At 54.4% G+C, this 20751-nt stretch overlaps 1 protein-coding gene across 3 annotated transcripts in view; it reads right to left on the bottom strand.

The window, feature by feature from the left end:
• CAPZB (capping actin protein of muscle Z-line subunit beta) overlaps nucleotides 1-20751 on the bottom strand; it is a 131923-nt gene that overhangs the window by 20825 nt on the left and 90347 nt on the right. For all 3 annotated transcript variants that reach the window (XM_028108362.2, XM_028108360.2, XM_028108363.2), the window contains exon 4: nucleotides 15992-16105. In XM_028108362.2, coding sequence (XP_027964163.1) covers nucleotides 15992-16105 — 114 coding nt within the window. The remainder of the gene's footprint in view (nucleotides 1-15991; nucleotides 16106-20751) is intronic.

The raw sequence follows: 20751 nt of genomic DNA, 5'->3' as shown, positions 1-20751 counted from the left end.
CGATCCCCATGACCAGAGCGTGGTGGTGGTCTCGCCCAAGGCCCCGCGCGCCCTCTGTGTGCTAGGATGCCAAGGGAAGTGGGCCAGGCTACCCCGGACGGGAACCGGGAGAGGGCCCGACAGCCCTCGACGATACTACCTGGAGACCAGCTCCAAAGTGCCAGGCAGCCTACAGATGATCCCCTTGGTCCCCCATCCCTTAGATGTGTTTTCTTCCGGGAAATGAAACAACCACATTCATGTTTGATAAGGTGGAACTGGCCATTTCCACTCCAATGCCCCACCCGGTGGCCCGGCTCCCACTCCGGGCAGCTTCTCCCCGGCATCCTCAGCTTCCTTTGTGGGCCACACTGACCGGGCCTAACGTTCCAAGACGTTGGAGACCGAGGAGGGCAAAATGCAAACTTAATTCTGACCTCTACATGGGTTGCTCTTCTTTTCTCCAAAATTAAGAAATTCATTGCAAGGACGTTATAAAACAGGGAGATTGAAAAATTAGCCTGCAATACCATATGTCAACTTATCCCATAAATCTGATTTTTCCAAATCCCCCTCCAGTCTTTGTCCAGATGCGTAACTTTTCCGTAACGACAAGCACAGCCACGGTGCCGTGTTGAGTGCGGCCTCTGCGCTTGGCACAGAATCGTTAGCGTTTTTCCAGGGAGCCGCACGATCTCCGCAACTGTTTTTCATAGCTAGGGTAGTATTCCACTGGGCAGTATCCTAATTTATAGTTGCTCGGACTTGTAATAAGGGAATGGCAGCCAAGTTCCCTCTCCCGTCGTCGGGGTGTTCCTTATCAGGGTGAGGAGGACGTGCTGAAACCCGGGCTCCGCAGGCAGGGCCCCAACACCACAACAATTCAATAACAGACCCGCATTCCATTCACCAAAAGGCATCTCCAGGCACCGGGGCGGCAGCAAGTCTCAACCTGACCAGGCTCCAAGACAAAGGAAGCAGAGGACTGCGCCATCAGAAAGGGCCAGTTCAGGATCTCCCAGAACAGCAGCCTCTCCGACAAGTGCCGTCAGGACCGTGGTGAGCAGGCTGGTGGTGGGGTGACTGCGGGGCACACAGACAGCCCCCCCGTTACATGGTTTATGGCTTTGCTCTGTGAGTGAAGCATTAATTAAAGAGGGACCTCAACAAGTTTTTGAAAATTTATTCTTACCTACTGTACTTTGATCATAATGACATGAAACAGGAAAAAAATAATTTTTATGTGGCTCACATTTATGAGTTTTTACATAAAGGCTTTTGTGGGTATTTTAAGAATGTGCTAAAATGTTGTCTGAAACCACATAAAGCCATCTGAGGAGTCGCCGGCCAGAACTAACAGCACACACATGGAAGCACTTTAACTGGCCTTTGTATATTTAATGAGTCAAATAGCATTAATATTGTTTAAATGCTAACATGCCATTTCAATAAGGCGGCTCTACCATCACCAGCGCCCCGCTCTTGGGCCTTGCACGTCAATGTGAATGATCAAATGGGGCCTGGGACTGAGAGTGGGCTACGGGGGAAGCGACCGGCCCTACCCGGGGCTCTGCCAGCGCTTGATCATTTCAAAAACCCCAGCCATCCAGGGAGGGAGGGAGGACAGACCCAGCACCGACTGCCACAACACTGCTGTGTGAGGCAAGGCCCGGAGCTCCTGCAGTGAACTCTCTGGTCAAGTGGGCAGCTCGGAGAACTTTAAAACAGAGAGGCCCAAAGACAAGAGCACAGGCTTTTTTTAGGCCTGAAATCCAGCCAGTAAAGGGGGTGAATGATCTGTGAGCTGGACAACACAGGGACAGAATGCAGGGAGACTAGAGAAGCCCCCTGGAAAGTCTTGACCCATGAGGCAGTGGGGCCTTGGGAAGCTCCAGAACACCAGCAGGGGGAGAACGGCAGACCGGAGTCAGAAACCGTGCTGGTCTCACTGAAGAGCAAACCCCTTCAGCCACACGCCACACGCCACAGGGTTCCACACACAGTCTTGGGGGCTTCCAGGACTTTCCCAGTAAGGGTGAACATTCTCTTTCTTTCCGGGTTTTTTAATTTTATTTGTTTAAATATTTTTTAAAGTAAACTCTACTCCCAACGTAGGGCCCGAACTCACAACCCTGAGATCAAGCACAGTGGGCTCCACTGACAGGAGTCAGCGAGGCACCGAGGGTGACCATTTCCTACAGCAAATGGAATGGCCGAGAAGTCAGACAGCTGGCCCTAAGCACATGGGGCTGCTGTGCGCTGGCTCCCTAAGTCAGTCCATCTGAAAACTAGTACTTGATTACAACAGGCGGTACAGGTCTCGTAAACTCCAGAAGGCCGGGGGGCCCCACGGGACACCTCTGTCCTGGATGAGCCAGGAGCACGTTCATGACCAGCAGCTGGGCTACTCTGTACCAGCCAATTACAACAAAGCATCCGGTCAAGTTTACGCTCTATCATCCGATCCCCGAACGTGGACCAACTAAAAGGCCAACATGCCAGTTAGTTCTCCTGTCCTCAAGAGTTCAGCATTGTTTCTCCCGGAAAAGGACTCCTGCTCTTGAATCATGTCACAGTCACGGATACGGATTCTGTGTCCGTAACTCTTCAACCGCAGAACCTCTGAGGGCGGGGGGGCGGGGGGGGAGGAGAAGGAAAACATAACACTTCACACTCAAAATGATCTACTTCACCAAAGAAAAAAGGAAAGAAACTATCTCAGCTCCCGAAGCCTTATGGAGTGCGCGAAGCCGGGCTGTGCATGGAGACCTAGCATGGAAACTTGTTCCGGGAATGTGAGCTGTGAGTGTGCATTATCCAATCCCCAGTCTCAGCCAACACCGGGCTGCATGCGTCACAGGGAAGATGGGAATGGAACGGACTGTGACGTCGTCAGCTTTTACTCCTGCCTTCTCAAATCGGCTCCAGGGAGAAGAGCCGGATCCGTGCTTCTAAGACAGAGGCCCCAGCAGGCCTCACTCAGAGGTGGTCTTTTTGCCATATGTGGGCTAGGCCAGGAGGCTGGAGCAGACGTGACTCTCTGGCGGCACGAAGTCACGTGTGACGCAGAGGCCAGGCTATCACCCCCAAGACAAGTCAGGGGCATTATAAGGTAAGCCCCCTAGATGCTGGAGTGTGAGGGGGCTTCGTTGAATACGTCAAGAGGAAGGGAAGGAGTATTTATCTGGCACCAATGTTATGTCGAAGACTGTTTTCCCATTTGCAAAATGAAGGAGCTGGATCACAGGCTCAGTGGGGTCTTTCCAAGCTCGGACTGCCCGGATTTAGTGGCTGCATCTGGGCCTGTGTGAGGCAAACCCTGAGCACTACAGTACCAATTACTAACATCTTAATCAAAGTTGGTCAAAACTCTGCTTACACGCCTCCAGTGACAGAGAACTCACTACTTTTACCAAGGCCATCGTTTTCTGGACTGGAGTGAAAACTTGCACTGACTTGTCAGCCAGAACCACACAAAGTAAGAACTTAATGCCCTTCTCTCATGCAGTCCTTTTAAATATCTAAAGATGGCTTATATAAACCCCAAGATTTCTCTTTTTTGGCCTTCCTGTTGTTATATTATTGCTCATAAGACACGATTTTAAGTCCCCGCACCTTGGTTACACTCTTCCGTGAGGGTCCGAGAACAGAAATCAATGCCCTTTGTGTTACCCAATGTACAGCAGAGACCAGCGCATCTCTCAGGGGAGAGGCTCCTGCCCCACCCGGGAGCCCAGGGCCGGAGCAGGGTTCTTGGCCACCACGCCTCACTCACACGGACACAGATGAGCTTGCGCTCCTCTCCAACGCAACGTTTCCTCTTAACGTATTGTCATACAATTGTCTCCCACATCCTAGATTTTTAAGAACCTGGTAAACTGGGGACGCCTGGGTGGCTCAGTTGGTTAAGCGTCTGCCTTCGGCTCAGGTCATGATCCCAGGGTCCTGGGATCGAGTCCCGCATCGGGCTCCCTGCCTGGCGGGGAGCCTGCTTCTCCCTCTGCTTCTGCCTCTCTCTCTCTCTGTCTCTCATGAATTAAAAAAAAAAAAAAAAAAAGAACCTGGTAAACTGGACTCGAGAATATCATTTTCCACTCAGATCTGTTATATTCAATTCTCAGAGTCATGGCTTCACCATTTCGATGTATCTTTGGGGGATTCTGAGTCTGTTGCCTGTGTGTTATCCAAGCCAGCTTTCCTTGGGGATCCTTACATGTGGGAATATACACACAGAAGTAGGGTGCAACCCAGATGAGTATACAGCCGAGTTCTACACTGCGTGCACCAGTTCTCCCAAGCTGCACCAGAGAGTCCTGGAGGCTGAAGCGAGGCTTCTATGGAGAAAGGGATGGTCAATTTGGAAGGATGCCTATGGCCTGGACACTTCTTTCAAGTTGGGGGACAGTCTCAAGGTGGGAACTCCCATGGCCTTAGATCTGACTGGAGATCAGGGGAGATGAGGGATGGATGGAGGGAACAGGTCAGGCACCGGCTGAAATGCCAGACGAGGAGTTTAGACTGTACACATTTTAAAATCAGCCCACTTAAGACAAGTGGAATCCTTCTGGTATCCTGTCGCAAGCTAGCGAAAATTGTCCCTTAAAATGTCCCAAATGGTCAGATTCCATGAGGTTCTTCCTTCCCTACTCTGTGTCTGTGGGTCACATCCGCAGTCTATTGTGTTTCTGGGGTCTCAACGAGGAGCAGCAGTGAGACTTGAGGGACACTCTTTACTGTACCTGGCACTTGGTCATGACAGTGACAAGGAGGTCACGTGGGCCCTCATTCAAACAGAAACTCCCATGTGCGCAGACTGAGTTTATGGCAAAGACAGGGAGAATAAACCTTGAGGCAGAGCCATTCCACCAGCGGCTCAGGTTTGGCCCCAGAACAATACCTTCTTGGTTCCTCCCAACCTAAAAAAACCCCTAAAGTTCCCAGCTACCAGCAGCAGTTTGTTTTTCTGATCATCCTTAAACATTCTCACAACCTAAAAAGGCACTTGGTACCCACAGGTGGGAACAATTCAGTTCTATTCCAGAAAAAAAGAAAAACCTCCAATTTGCTTGGAGAGACATCTAAAACCTGGCCTCCTTCCTTGCAGCGCAGACCAACATTCCTTTCTCATTGGCTCCGAGCTAGCCACCATTGAGAGGCTAAGCGTTTTCCCTGTCCAACGGACGGACATGAGTGCAGCCTGACGGGTGTGGCTTCCGGAAAGCCCACGGAGAGCTGCAGGAGGCAGGCCGACAGCCACGACTCTGAGGGTCTGGGGACTGTGGGCTCTGCCTGCCATGCCGGTGTCCCAGCTTCTGTTCAGGTGAGTTGGTGAGACCACCTCGCGGAGGCGGCAGGAAGCGCGCAAGACACAGTGGGGCCCCAGTGCAGGCTCAGAGCAGGCGTTCACTACCACTGGTGGCCGTCCGTCTTCCCAAGTCTCTCTCTCTGGGCCGAGAGGGCAGATCTCCTCCCTCCTCCTAACCGTGGCCTTTTCTGAGCCCTGCACAGGAAGCAAGGTATCGCTTGCCGGGTGAGCACGGTCCCATCCCCACTGCCCCGGGGGCTGCCGCTGGCTCTGCACAGAATTGAGAATGGTGGGCACCTGGCTCTGGGCTGGCAGATGTGTGGTGAGACCCACCTGCCGAGACCCACCTGCCCTTGTGCGTGTGTGGAGACCAGCGGTCTTCACCACGGTTTGCGAAACGTGTCCGAGTCTGCCCCTGGACACGGGACAGGTATTCTGCAGAAATGCCTTCCGGGACACACAGGTGCGACGATCCCCTGGGCAAGCATACCAATCGGCTTAGGCAAGTGTGGCTTTCATGCCAGTTGCACGTCAAAGTGACATCTGGATTGTGGCTGCAGCCCTTTACAGTCCCTTCACGGGGTTTTTACAGTTTTTTTTACTTGCAGACACACCATGGAGGCCTCTCTAGAAACAAGGGAGCTGCTGCAGAGGCTGCAGATCTGGCTCTGGGATCCGAGCGAGCCATCCACACTTGGCACCAGCATGACCGTCTCCTGGTTCTCCAGACCCCCGTGATGATCCTGCTGCCCCACTCAGTCCACGGCTCGAGAACGTCGGCCTTCCAGGCCTTCTGGAGGTATAGGGCCACCACTCTCATCCAAAAGCTGCCATTTATGGGAACCCATTCTGTGTCAAGAGCCTTGAATACGTTATTTTATGGTTAAGAAAACCAGAACCCAGAGAATCAAAGAAACGTGCCCCAGCCACACAGCTGAGAGGAGGGCCGCTGGGACTGGCCCCGGGATCTGGCTGGCCCCGTGTGAAGGGGTACCGCAGCCATGCAGGTGGGCAGCTGGGCAGCTGGGCTCAGGGGCCCCAGCTCAGCCTGTGAGGCTGAACCTCGCGAATATGAACACACACACACCCGCAACTACGCCGCCGTACAACGATGCTGGTTCAAGGTAGGGAAGTCAGAGAACAAAGACCACCACCACACTGAGTGGCCAGAAGGCGGGGGCCCACCACTGTGCACCCTGCGCTGGGACTTCTGCGAAGGAGGGCCCCCCTCCACCTCAATGAGGCAGCGAGGGCCTGCTGGCTGAACCTTCATAAGACCACCCACCCTTGATACTTGCACAAAGCAGCTTCCCGGAAAAGACATTTCCACCAGGAGCCTGGGAGGCAGCTCAGCCAAGAGTGCAGCTTGACCACCAGAGGGAGCTGGGCCCTCCTTCCACATGGGCAGAGTCTGCACCCCAACATGTGGAACTGCACAATCCGGAGCGTGACCGTGTGCCATATGGGCGCAAGAACCCAAGAGTTCTGGAGGAATTGGGAGTCCCTGATGCTGATTCGGGGGACCGTGTTTATTAGCAAAATGGTTTTCTGCACACTCCTGCTTTTCGTTTAACTTTCTTTTAGCGGATGCAAGTTGGACGATGCATGCCAGGGCCACCAAACCCGGAGCTGCAGCCTTAGGATGCCAGCCGAACGGGTCCATCTGGGGGCAACTTGCAGGCTCGTCCAGACCCACTCTTTAGGGGCTCGAGAAACTGCGGCAGACACCACTGCTTCGGAGCAGTGGTCGTGGGAGAGCTGAAACTCAACACTGTGGGGGCAGGACCCAGACTCACTCAGCTCCTCCACCCCCCAGAAAGCCGACAGGACCCTCTCGACCCATCTCCCTAGTCAATTAAAACGGCACAACCGAGGCAGGGCGGGGGGGTGGAGGGGTGGGCCCAGGTTCCCCCATTAAGTGCTTCCAGCACTTTCACACAAGCCTGAGGCTGTGGCAAGCCAGAGTCCCACAGAGGGCGGGGCGGGTTCTCAGAGGCCCTCTATACGCATGGCTGAAGATACAAATCATACATGTGAAAACCCAACTACTAATTATGCTGCCGACAAGTGGAAAGCCAGACGCAGACCCTGTCCCCGCCTGGCGGTCCCTGGAGCACAGCACACGCGGCACGCAGGGCCCGTCGCAGGGCCTGCTAGAGACCTTCCTATCCGGGAAGAGGTCCCACACCTCTGGGCAGGAACAAAAAGGTTTCTGCAACATGAACCATGCAGACCTATCTGCAGAGGCAAGGATGGAGGGCAGATGTGCCAATCCAAATGGCCCAGGCTTCATCCAGCTCCAGAACTTTCCTGAAAGATCTCCCACCAATTCACGCCTCCCTGCCCAGTGCTTTCGCCCACTTCCCGGGGGGAGGGGGGCCGGGGTTGTGACTCCAGAGACCGAAGGTAATAGCCAGCGGTTTCTGGTCGTGGAAGCACCGGGTGACCTTATGCTACAGATTTCACCCAGCCAGACGGAGGGACGAGTAATTAGGACCAATAGCCAGACTAAGGGAAGTCTGGGGCAGGATCTTTCCACTCATGGCCTCTCCAATCCAGCCTCCAAATTGCTTATGTACAGTTTCTTAGGATGTACTTCAGAGCTGGCCTATGTACCCCTGGGGCCCTCCAGGCCCTTCCCAATGCACGGAGAATGACAGCCAAAGCCCACACCTGACAAGGGCCTGGGTCCCTCTCCCTACTGCTCACACCGTGCTCCGCGTCCCTCGGCAACCCTCAGCGACCCCGCAGCCCGGGAACCACCTCGGGACTGCCTGAGTGACTCCAACTGCTCAGAGCACGGCCTCCACCATCCTCCCCTGCTCCTGCCCGGCACCACAGCTGACCCCGGGCTCTCCACGACCACTGGGGCTCAGTGATTTGCTGAGAGGCTCACAGGACTCAGCACAGAGTCCTCCCACCAGAAGGTATTCGAGTGGAAGGAGACAGGGCAGGAGCCCGCAAAGGAAAGGCACGAGGGAGAAATCCTGAAGAACCCAGACACAAGTCTGCTTGTGACTCCTCTTCTAGGGGCCGCACAAGAAGCGCTTCATTCCCCCAGCAAGTGTGAGGTTCTGTCTACAAGGGAAGCCCACGGATACGGCGACCAGGGATTTTACTGCTAGAGCACTCTCCACCTAGTACACAGCAGAATTCCAGGCTCCCAGAAGAGAAGCCCGAGTTCGGCATAAACCAGTGTTTGTGCAAAGAGTTTAAGCATCATGAGCCATTCTTATCAAGGAATGGTAGGAACCCTCCAGAAAGCCAAGTTCCTGGACACCAGCTAAGGCCAGTGCTGCCAGGGCAGGAGTCCCACGCCGGCTACTCGAATTCTCTCCTACGCAAGGGCAAACCCAGCGTCATCCGCACACAGTTCCAACCCTACCTAAAGTCAGCCTCCTCTGCTCTCCCTGCCTCTGTGCCTGGGTGTGTCCCTCCCAGCACTTCCCAAACCATGCAAGCACTTTGTCTGTTTGCTCCCTTCTTCCCATGTGCACCTGCACCTCTTTAAGCCCTGTGAAAATGTGAGCCCCATGAGGGCAGGGGCTGCCCCCACCATGCCCCGTGCTCAGAGCACAGTGGGTTCTCAATGTTTGTGCAACGGTTGTAAATACTCGCCTGTCACCACAGATGGGCACTACTACTTCGCTCCGTTTTTGAGGCAGGATTTACTTGAGGTCCCACGCTGGGCCAGGAGCAGAGCCCCAATCAGAACGCACAGCCTTCCACTGTGGCCAGTGACGCACCAGCCTGCTATCTCACCCCGTGTGCACCCAAACCACCTCGTATCCACGATCATAAAGGCACAGAACATAAGACATCCACAGGATTACGACTGCAGAATGACAACAATCCTGTCCTCCAAGTGGACATGACGAGTCAGAGCGAGCGAAGGCTTGCGCGCAGCACCCCCACTGAATGCCCCCCTCAGCCCCTAAGACAGCAGGGCTACCTCCTCAACAGATAAGGAAACAGAGGCTCAGAAAGTTCACTTACTTGCCCAGAGTCAGTGAGCGAGTATGGCGGAAGAGAGAATCAAGTCCAGGCCCTTTTGAGGCCCAGCTCCTCCCGACTCTGCAGCTGGCTGGACAGCGTTGGGCCTGAGACTTCTCCTGGGGCGTCTCCACCTGCTGTCTGAACAGCTCCTCCCACCATCGCCTACCTGCTGCCCCTGCTTCTGCTGCTCCCCGTTCTTCAGAAAAGCTCCCACTGCCTTCTGCAATTCCCACCAGGACAGACATGGTGAAATTCCCCAGGCCCTATGCTGACGTCCAACGAAGGCGGGCGGGGGGGGGGGGGGGGGCTAGGGCGCAGGGTCTGGGAAGGCGGCCGGGAACATGGGAGTTTCAAGGACTCCCGAAACCATGGCAATAAACCTTTTTCACACACGAATAAGGATGCCCTGCCCTTCCGGGGCCAGTGTTGCCCAAATGTCAAATGACAGAGGGACAGAGAATGGGAGGAAGAGGTGGAAATAACCCCAATCTTAGCATGGCCCCTAAGAGGGGAGAGAAAGCAGGGAGCTGGGGGCAAGCCCATCCACCAAGCACCCTGGCTGCCTCCGAAGAGACTCGTGCATTTCTGGAGTGCCACAGGGACGCCAGCCTTGTTTCATTCCATAAACTTCTTCCAGACAAAAAGGGTTGATTAGAAAAGCTAATTAAATCTTTTGAAGCTTATCTCAGACCCAAAGCAAGGGAAGAACACAAAATGTCTTCCCGCCCTGCTCCTCCACCCCCCAGACTCTGGCCTTCATTAAGCTTTGATTTCAATCAATTGAACACCCACTAAAATTAACTTATAAGGCCAATAAATTGCAACCGCATGTTTGAAGGTATTATCTGCTGCAAGCCAAGAGCCAAGGATCACAGAGCACGGGGCAAGATGTCTGGCACAGATGGGAGTAATCATCTTTTGACCAAAGCAGTGCCAGCCAGCCCCTTCAGTTAGAACATCTGGTCTCAGCAGAATCCAGGCCGAGAGAGGCAACAGCGAGACCCAATGTGAAAGCCAGAGCTGGGAAGGTTTCCCTGGGAACCCAAAAAAATCAAAGCACTGATGCTGGGGTCCGCGGCAGCCAACTGGTGGCTCACACCACAAGCGTGGGGTCTCTGGCAGCAGCAAGTGCCCACCCCACACTGAAGGCCCCACGGCTGAGTCTCTCCCAAGAAAGATGCACCACGCAGATCAAGTGATGGGGTTTTGTGACTGTTGAGCCAGCCTAGGCTTGGGCCTAAAAAAGCAGCCAACTTTGCCAAGAAAGAACGTGAAGCGATCCCATGAGCCAGCCACCAATGAGCCTGCCCTTTCTGCTACCCTTCCCCACTCCCCAGGTGCTATGTATGTTCCAATGACATTCCCTGCACTGGGCCGGGCCCGCGCTCAGAGGTAGAAAACGACACTGGGGCTTGGCAGAAAAGAATCGAGTGGTCTGGATGTTGGTGACCAGGGTGGGAGGGCTCGGGGAGGGGCAGTGAGGAATCCGCATGGCCTGAGAGTAGACCCCACCCAGCCAGAGGACAGGCTTGACTGACGTCCCTAAGCATGTGCAGCAAATGGACTATCTGAATCTAACACCAGGATTGCTTGGGTGGTGCGATCAATAGTTGTTGGATAGTTACTCCCTGGGGAAAGTTGCCACACAGGTCCTTTCTGCCACTGATGATGGCAAAAAGGGGACATCAATAAACGTGGGAGGGACTCGGGGGAGAACACAGTGAGGGAGCTGTGGAGAGTCAGGCAAGCAGGGACTTGACAATCTGACTTCCGAGGAGCCCCAACTTGCCTCCTCCTGCCCACGCCCCAAAGGAGGGCACATTTATTTCGCAATGGGCGAAAGGGTGTGCAGGCAGGGGAGGGGGGTGCCACGCTCCCATAGGAGTTACAAGTGGAGGGCCTGCAGGTCCACCCATCCCAGGCTCCAGCTCCCTCCCTGTGACCATTCTGACCAGCTCTAGGGCTCATAATTCATTCTAATTCCCTGCAAAGTCAAAGCCTTGACAGCTGGGACCAAAGCCCCCACCTGAGGACAGAATCCAAGGCTTTCCCCCAGGATGCTAATGAAGAATCTATAATCTCTCATGGCAGAGAGCAGCCTCTGGGGAGACAGCGAGCACTCACTCTCTGGAAAAGCCTGTGCGGCTCTAGCTGCCTGGCCTGGATCACCGTTTCACTTCAGTGCTAGGCTCCGGAAGTCATCCTCCAGAGAACATCAGCAGTAGGAACAAGGTTAGCAGGAGGAGAAAGGGGTGCCTGTCAATTTGCCAGATGACAAAATATCCCTACAAGGCCAGTCGAGGCATAGGCCAGTGGGGGTGGCAGTGCGGAGGGGTGGCAGGAAAGAGCACTTTAGGCCTTTTTTTTGGGGTGTGTGTGTGTGTGTGTGTGTGTGTGTGTGTGTGTGTAATCTCCAGACCTTCAGATGACAAAGCAGACAAATCTCTGAGCCGATTTCAGTGGCCCGCCCAGCACAGCAAGGGCCCTTCCCACCAGCAGTCCACACAACCAGCAGCTCTCCGAAGCATTCACCGCAGGAAGATTTGAGCCCGAAGGCCGCAGCCTGGCAGCTTCAGTCACTTGAGAGGGTCAGTGGTCAAGAAGTCAAGCACAAGGCAAGCCCAGTCCTAACTCTGCGACCCATCGGGATCAAAGAAATACGAAACATCTGGGGTCATCAGGAATCAAAGACCAGGTTAGCACAGGGGATGGGTCAGCTCTTCATATTCCTTAACCCCCGTGCGGTGCAGGCCAAGCTCCAGTTTGGAATGGGGTGCCCTGGAGACGGCGGCCTAACTCATCTTGTCCTCCTGGGCACAATGGCGTGCCTGTTCTGCGCTCACGGTGGCAGCACTCCCTTTCTCTTCCTGGCAGGGTGGGTCTGCCTGAGGCTCTGGGCATCTCTCGCCAGCTCCTCCTGCAAGCAGCTCAGAAGCAGCAGAGCCAGCAGACACAAGGCGGTGTTGGAGGGAGTGCCTCCCCTCAAAGAGACCTTTGCCAATGACAGAAAGGCGGAAGGAGAGCTCTGTGGCTTTGTTCCCTGGGGTGACAACAAATAAATCTTCCCACAGGAATCGAGTATGTCTATCTTTGTTGTTGCTGTTTTTAAAGATTTTACTTTTAAGCAGTCTTCACACCCAACATGGGGCTCGAACTCACAACCCTGAGATCAAGAGTCCCGCGCTCTACCCACTGAGCCAGCCAGGTGCCCCTGGAATGTGTCTTTCTAATGGGAAGGGGAAGAGATGAGGATAAAGGGAAGGCGTGACCTACTATACCTTCATCCTATGGAACAATCTGGTCCCTAGAACACCCAGGTAACCGCTGGCCTGTACTCAAGGCAGAGACATGGGCTCCTAGCCCCCGGCTGACTTCCCTCTGCTCCAAAACCACAAGGAAAAGAAGAGCTCACGTTCCGGGCCCCGTACCATGGTCACCAACGTGGCCACCAACAACTCAGGGCACTGAGAACGGGGACTTCTGGAGGTGAGCAATGTACCAAGAAGGTAAAAAAAAATAATGAAAAAAGGAAAGAAAGAAAGGAAAAAAAGGATCTGTTTTCCTAATTTTTAGGCCAGAAATGGGTCTCATTTTAACTCATGTGTGGTCCAGCTGGGAAAATGTTCCCCACACATGGCCTCAGGAGAGAGTGTCCTCAGTACTCTGATAACTGGGTGGCTTGAGACAGGATTCTGGGTCCCCAGTGACCGCTCTAACCACCACCCCTGCGGTGGCCTGTAGCTGCTGCCACGTGGGGAGACATGCGCCCCGCCCCACCCCCAACACCCAGAGGCCCTCAACTCTCTCCTCCCCACGAGCAGCAGCACACCGGTGGGCAGCCTCTGGGCCGTGTTCCACGCCTACAAACCGCCACAGCACCTCAAGCTCTGGGCCTGTCTGGCTTGATCTCCCACTTGGGTGTTGGCAGCAGTCCTGTCAGCCCCTCTCAACCCCCCAGCAGGTCAACTCTCCCTTTAGAGGTGACCAGAGGCTCAAAGACATCCGCCACCTTCACAGCGTACATCTGCCCAGGAAGGGAAGTCTTTCCAGGAGGTGCCATAAGGAGGTACACCTAGGGAGGGAGTCCCAGGCCTCATTATACCCAGGCAGCGTGACCTCCCTGGCGAATCAAGGCCTCACAGAAGGGACATGCCTAACAATGACCATGCATCACTCTGTATGCAAACCGACAAGACAGGAAGGAGGAAAAAAGAAGCCAAAGACGAGACCCGGGCTCTTCCTCAGGGCTGGCCTGAAAGGCCAGTACAAAGGCCACACGCCCGAATCGCTTCATTCAGAAAGTCACATCTCAAACCCTTATGTATAAAAAGACAACAGAACCACTCCCGCTCTGACCCTTGGAGAATCCAAGAGGCTCCCGCACAAGCAGCCTTGAAAGACTGCTCTTTCCCAGCCTGCGGCCCGGCCGGCCCCCTCCTGGCATCAGACCTCAGCTCCAAGGTCACATCCTGGAGAGGCCTTCCCGACCGCTCCACTTGAAGCAGCGAGTCACTCCCCATCCCGCCACCCATCGTGACACCCGTTCCCACGTGGTGTCTTCCCACAGTGGACGCTCCAGAAGGCGGGGACGTGGTCTGCCACGTTCAGTACTTGGTGGGCCCCTTCAGCGCGGCTCGAGTGCATGAAGATTTTGGACTTTGGAGTTGGAAGAGGGATGGCTTTACACCCCAGGTCCACCACCCACTAGCTGTGTGAGCTTGGGCAAGGTCCTTGGGCTCTCTGAATCTGTCCCCTCCCCTGCAGGACGGGGACGATCCCAGCACACGGGCTGTGCAGGAGGCGACACAAGGTAAGCAGAGCCGCGTGCTGACAAAGGCACTGGGTGGGGACCGCCGGGTCACCACTGCCCTTCCGTTGTCAAGCCTTCCAGCGCGACATGAGACAGACTCCACCCGGGAGCTCTTGGGTGGGAGCCGGATGAGCTTCCTGCCAAATGGCTGGGGGAAGGCGGCAGTAAAACCCACCACCAGCCAATGACGGGACAGCGACGCGTCCACGTCAGCCTGCCTGCACAAGCAGTCGGTCTCCGACAGCACGGTTCAACACCGCGACTTACTGTAACTGTGAAGATCGGTAACTTGTGGAAACTTGAGGCAAACACGGGCCCAAATCCTAGCTCTTCACCTCTGCATCCTACGGTGAGTCATTTAGCATCAGGAGCCGGCGGTCTCCTCATCCACAAGAAAGGGGCAATTCTCCTCCCCAAGGCTTTTGCAGGGATGAGAGGTAACGTTACAGACACTCCCAGGATGCGACCGATCCCCAAGCTAAAGCTGAACCACACGGCAATGCATTCAGGGCCAACAGAAATGCGGAGGGCCATTTGATCTTGCTTCCTTAGAGCTGGGCTTCTGTATTTCACTCATCTGCTTCAGCCTCATGGGGTTTTCTGCCCGAATGTCAGACTGAGAAGTGTCACTTCTCCTCCTGAACCAGCTTCTAAAAGAAATTCTTCATGAAATGTGTTCTACCAAATCTGCTATGAGCTGGAAGGCCATTCCAACTGTCTGCAAAACAGAGTCCAGAAGCCCCACACCACAGGTGCTACCACCAGCTCCTGGACGAAGCAGCTCAGACGCTTTGCTTCTCCCATTTCCACTTCATTGCCTAGATCCTAGGTTCGGGTGGAAAAATGACAGACCCAGGGCCAAATCCCACCCACCTCAAGGCTCGAGAAGTGGTTTTTACATTTTTCGGAGTCGGGGGGGGGGTTACATTTTTAGAAGGTAATACACGTAAAATACGAAAACAGTCAAAGTAAATGACAGAAACTTCTATGACCCATGAAGCCTAAACTGTTAGCTTGCCGTCTGGCCCTTCACAGAAACGTCTGTGGACCCCTCTCTGAAATGACCGAGTTTGTACAGTGGTAGTACTGTGTCTTTTACAGTTGTGCTCTATTTTCAGTGCAAAACTCACTTTACCATGAGATTCTACTGTGGTTCAGGAAAAAATGCTTCAGGGACTAACCTTCTCCAGAGCCCTTCCTTGTAAGGTGGGTGAATAATGGCCGCTCTTTTTGGTGGTATGGTGGGCGGCAGGCCCAGATGGAAGCAGAAAAGAGAGGTGGGAATCTAAGCAGACTCAGCAAAAACCTTTCCAAAACAGGGGCTAAAGCCCCAAAGACCTCAGGAGTCAGCGACACGGAGGATAAGAGAGGGCAAGGGCCCGACAGAGGCAGGGGTCTCTGAGCTGCAGGTACGACCGGTCAGGGGCATGCAGGGTGGTAACAACAGGGGGGCTTCTGGAGACAGACAGGCCTGATTGATTCCTGGCTCTGCCTCTTGCCTCAATCTTTTGAGCCTTCATTTCTTCATCTGAGCAATGGGGACTAAAATAGCTATGGTGTTTGTAAGGATCTGAGACAACACACAGAATGTGTGCGGCACTGGGTCTGATACACAGTGGGGTGCTGGCCCGGGGGTACCTGCTATTATCAGAAGCACGACCTGGGGCCTGCACAGGCAGGTCTGTGCATGGTAGCGCTCCACCGCCGAGGCCCCTCATAACTGCCCCAGTCACCAGGCCGGTGCCCATCATCCTGCCATCAGGGCTCAGTTTTAATTCATTATTCGTTAGGTGAGCCAGGTGACAGGTTCAAGGAAGGCTGCTTGGCCTGCACACACTCTCCTTTGTGATTTACTTATCAAGGTTGCGGGGGCCGAAGCGGGAAGGGAGGAAGTCACTCACAGGTCTCGATACTGGTCAAAGGCATTGTTGGCTTCCACCTCCAGCTTTCTCAGTCGAGCAGAAGGCATGGCCCCGTCTTCCAAAGGAGGGTCGTACTTGTTACTCCATGGTGACCTGGAGGGGAGGAAGGAGAAGGAAATAACACCAGTCATTCCAGGAGACGTGGCTCGTGAGCCATGAGCCCCGGCAGACTGACATTTCAGAGGAAAAGCCACTACCCATAGCAAAGATGTTTCCAGGCCCTGCAACAAACACGGCTTTCTTGAGGTTTGCCGAGGAAGGGCTCAGGGGCAGACAGGCCTGGGCACAGGCCTCGAGCACCACCTCTCATCAGCTGTTATTCCAGCAAGCTGTCTTGACTTCTCTGAGCTTGCCTTTCCAGGCGTGTTAAACAAGGCTACCATTTGCTACCCACAGGGCTGTCGTGAGGAGCAAAGGAGAAGACACACCAGGTGCCCAGACCAGAGCCGGGCATGTACTGTCAACGATGTGACAGCTTCTTACGCTTTTCCTAATATCCCCTTGTTTTCACCATTGTACTGATCAGCAGATGCCCCTCTTGCCTCCCTAACCTGCTGGCAGCTCTGGATAAATGTTTACTCCAGAGACCTTCCTACTGAGCTAAGGACTAAGACAGCTGTTGGTCATAGAGGCAGGCCGACTACACGCGAGAGAACCTGAGGGGTCCTATTCTCCATGAGAACGGGAGAGCCTTCCCATCTGAGATCATGGGCAAATACAAAGCCTGCTAAGTTTGGGGCGCCTGGGTGGCTCAGCCATCTGGGTGTCCAACTCTTGCTTTCGGCGCAGGCCGTGATCTCAGGGTTGGGAGATCGAGCCCCGTGCCGAGTTCTGCGCTCAGTGGAGTGTCTGCTTGAGATTCTCCCCCCACCCCCCGCCCCTCCCCACACTTGCGTGCCTCTGAACGGACACACACACTCTCTCTATAAATAAATAAATGAAATCTAAAAAAAAAAAGACTAAGTAATGAGAACCAGCCTCTGTTTTTCCAGCCCAAAGACTTGCTGCATTAAAAAAAGTATATTTTGCCACATCAGGAAAGCATTTAATGACAGAGAGTACCGGAAAGGGGGGTTCTAGGGGAAGTATCTCCTCGTTAATTCCTGCAGGTGGAGTTCAGAGAAAGAATGAGAACAAAAAGGTGAGAGGAATGGAGGCTGGTGGCAGTGCTGTGGGCCATGCACAAAGTCCTTCCCACTCCTGGGTGGTTTGAAACCCTTGACATCATCACCTTTCCCATTTCCCCTGCTGACAAGCAAACGTCGCCTCACAGAAGGCTCAAAAGAACCTTTCAATTTGGAATTGATGTTATGGAAAAAGGGGATCACCGTCTTCAGAACCCCCGTTTTAATGAATTATGTGCACAAACATCATTCTTCTAGGGAATCGGTGCCCCGCCCCACCCCGGCACCTACATCAGCAACTCACAAGTGTGGAACCAGAGTAAGCTGGGTGGCCGCTCCCCAGGACCGCCTCCACACAGAGGTCCCAGCTCTCTCAGCTGCTGGGCCACCAACGGCGAGCAGGGCAAGGGTCACTGCCCCTGGTTCCCAAAACTCTAGGCAGCAGTAGCCCCGACTACTTTGAAGCACAAGGAGCCTTTGGAAACCCTTCTCTCCAAGCTGACCACTCCACCCTGCCATTCTCCTCACTTGGTACAGAGACTTTACAAGAATGGGGTACGGTGCTCCCTTCTGCCCCATGACCAGTAGCCAGCTCTGTGATCACCCTGGACTGGGCACACGGCATGGGAAAGAGTTGTCCGGTAAGCCAGGACGCATCTGACTTAGGAGGCAGGTGTGAAGCTGACACTGGGCACCCTCACATCCTCGCCGAGGGGCCTCTCCCTTTCAGAGCACGGCTGATGTGTCTGTTCTTATTGTCAGAACCCGTCTTCCTCATTCCCCCCAAACTGTGCTGCCTCAGGGAACTTTACTCCAGGACAGAAATGGTCTATATCGGCATTGTCCAAAATGGCAGCCACTAGCTTCAGAAGGCCACTGAGTATTTGAGATGTGACTAGTGCAACCAAGGAGCTGTATTAATTTTACTTCATCTGAATTAATGCAGACAATTCTGGAACAGAGGTTCCAAGAGGGCCAGTCTTTCCTGTCTTTTTCTCCACGGTTTGCTCAGCACCTAGAACAGAGCCTGGCATTCAACCACACGCTCATTTAAGAAAGCTGTTAAAAAGGTGACAAAATCCTTGCACCTCCCCCAGAAGCCCCCACAGCCCCCCCACTTCCCGAGGCTGCAAGGGCATGTGGGGAAGGAGCCTGTGCTGTCCGCCCCCTGCCCCAGCACCGACCACAAGCTCCTGGGCATTGAGCGCTGGTGATGGGCCAAAGCCTTACAGCACGGGGTGGGAAAGAAAGACCCGAAGGGATTCTGCTGGTGGTCTTCCAAACCAAGAGAGAAGGAGCCACCTTCTGCTTTTTCTGAGGGAAACCTAAGCACCTAAAAACAACAACAAAGGCCTCCCAGCAGATCCCGAGACAAAGACTGAGTGGAAGGGTGCCGTCCCCACCACTAGGCTTGCCAGGGGCTAGCGGAAGAGACTCCGAGGCCCCCCTCCCCGACGTGCCCTGTTCAGGACTTCTCCGCATACACCCAGGTCTGACCTTCGTTCCCCCAGCTACACAGCCTTCGCCTTCCCGTGGGCCTAGAAGACCCTCTCCAACTGGCTTTCATTTAGAGGCGACCTGATTAGACACAAGAGCCCCTCTCTCTTGCAGACCGGGGGCCTGGAAGTTTCACGAAGCCTGTAACTCCCTTTTCTCCTGGCTCACAGACGGCAGCATCTGAAGCCGTTAGTCCTGGAGCCGGGGTAATTGTAGCTGGGGGAAAAAATCATAACATTACCCAGAATATTCTTAGTGGAAGGGGCACTCAGAACACATTTAAGAGCTTAAATGGAGGCCATTTGAAAAAAGACAGATGGACAGGAACGGTTAGATTTCAAAAGTCAGGCCTTTCATTTCCCTCAGAGAATGCTTTTTGTTTGAGCTAACAGGTTTCAAACGGTGCTGCAGGCAGTGGTCACGCCATAAGGATCTTATTTAAGTGAACGATCAAACACAGTTAGGATGGAAATGTGTGGAGAGAATCAGAAGACCTTGAAGTTTTATACCGAGAAGGGGGAAAAGGAAAGAACAGTCCTGTGCCCTGACATCCCGGGCTCCTCTTTGGCTGAGGTCCCCCAAGGCCTCTTGGCGATGCCCCAGGAAAGCGGGAGCTGGCGGGGCAACCCGGAGGGGCTGCAGGCACCAAGCCCCGGGCAGCCCGGCCTGGGCATGGACGCTGGCCATGGAAACAATTCCAGCCGTCCCCAGGCTGCCGGGGACCAGCTGCCATACACAGCGAACCAGAGTTTGCAGGTGGAAACAAGAAATATGCTGACGACACTGAGTGAGTAAGACTCAGCTCAAGGATCGCCTCTTCCGGGAAGCTGCCCCTGAACCCTGTGCCCGGAGGGGCCAGCTGTCCCTTGGTGGCATGTCGCCTGGTCCGTCAGACCACTTAGGACAACCACAGACCTCTCTACAGCAAGGACTGGACCTGGCGCTTATGCCCACGGCCCGCACAGTGACTGGCCCTTCCAGATGGAACGCGATCTACCCCAGGGCTGCTCAGCATCCGTGTGTCCACCTCATTCTCACCCTGCCCTCGCTCCTGGAGCTCGGGGCTATCTGCAGCCTACTGGACATCTCCACTGCCATCTAATGGGCCTCTCAGGCTTAAGACGCCCCCAGCAGCTCCTCCCAGAGCCTTCCTCACCTCAACCCACCGTGGCCCCCACCTTCTAGCTGCTCATGCCGGAAGCCCTGCAGTCACCCTCCACCCCTGTCCACATGCACGCGCTGCTGCTGGCTCTGCTCTCAGGACCGACCACAAGTCCGACGACCGCTCACCATCTCCACGTGGGTCTCTGGTCTATTCCTGACCTAACGTCCATTTGAAGCTGGCAAAGGGACACAACTATGAAACATCTGTCTGGTCTCTCCGAAAAGTCATTATTAACGAAATTTTTGTAATTCACACCAAGTTCCATGCCCTTCAGCCTTGACGTGTGTCAGTTCTTGCAACCCCCAGTGACTCCGTGCGGCATCCTTCAAGGCCCGGCATGGCTGGCCCTGCTGCGCCCTCTGACCTCACCTCCCGCTCCAGCCTTCCTGCCAAGCTTGATCAAGCCCAACCAGCTCAGCACCAGAGGCTCTTCTCCCAGACCGCACATGACCCCAGTCCCGTTTCACGTGTTAGCACTAAAAGAAGTGCCTTCCCTGACTTTCCATCCCACCTCTCCTGCCCCCTGTCCTTTTTTATTTTCCTGACTCACTTTTCCCAGTCTCTGTCACTTCTGCATTTGCTGGTGACTTGGCCTCCTCACTGGGATTGCAGCTCCATGGAAGAGGGACTTAGACTAGTGCCCTGCACACACAGTACACGCTGACAGAGATGTTACTGCGCATTCTGCTGGAAGAATGAATGCTCGTATTTCCAGATACGTGAGCAAACCAAAGACCAGAGACAACAAGTAATTTGTCAAAGGCCTCGTTGCTACAGGGAGGGGGCAGTGCTGGTCTGGAGCCGATGTCGGCTGACTTCCCTGCTTCCAGCCCTCAGACTCTGCCCCCGCCCCCACCTCCGAGAACATTAAGCTGAAGCTTTAAGACTCAGCCCAGGTTCTATGGCCTCTAAATAAACCTAAAGCAGACTGCATTCCTCCACCATTCTCCAAG

The sequence above is a fragment of the Eumetopias jubatus genome, unplaced genomic scaffold (assembly GCF_037043125.1).
Source record: "Eumetopias jubatus isolate StellerSeaLion01/CBP00866 unplaced genomic scaffold, mEumJub1_p1.0 scaffold_4, whole genome shotgun sequence".
Taxonomy (NCBI): Eukaryota; Metazoa; Chordata; class Mammalia; order Carnivora; family Otariidae; genus Eumetopias; species Eumetopias jubatus.
The sequence above is the reverse complement of the archived record's forward strand: the minus strand, read 5'-3'. Positions and strand labels throughout refer to the sequence as shown.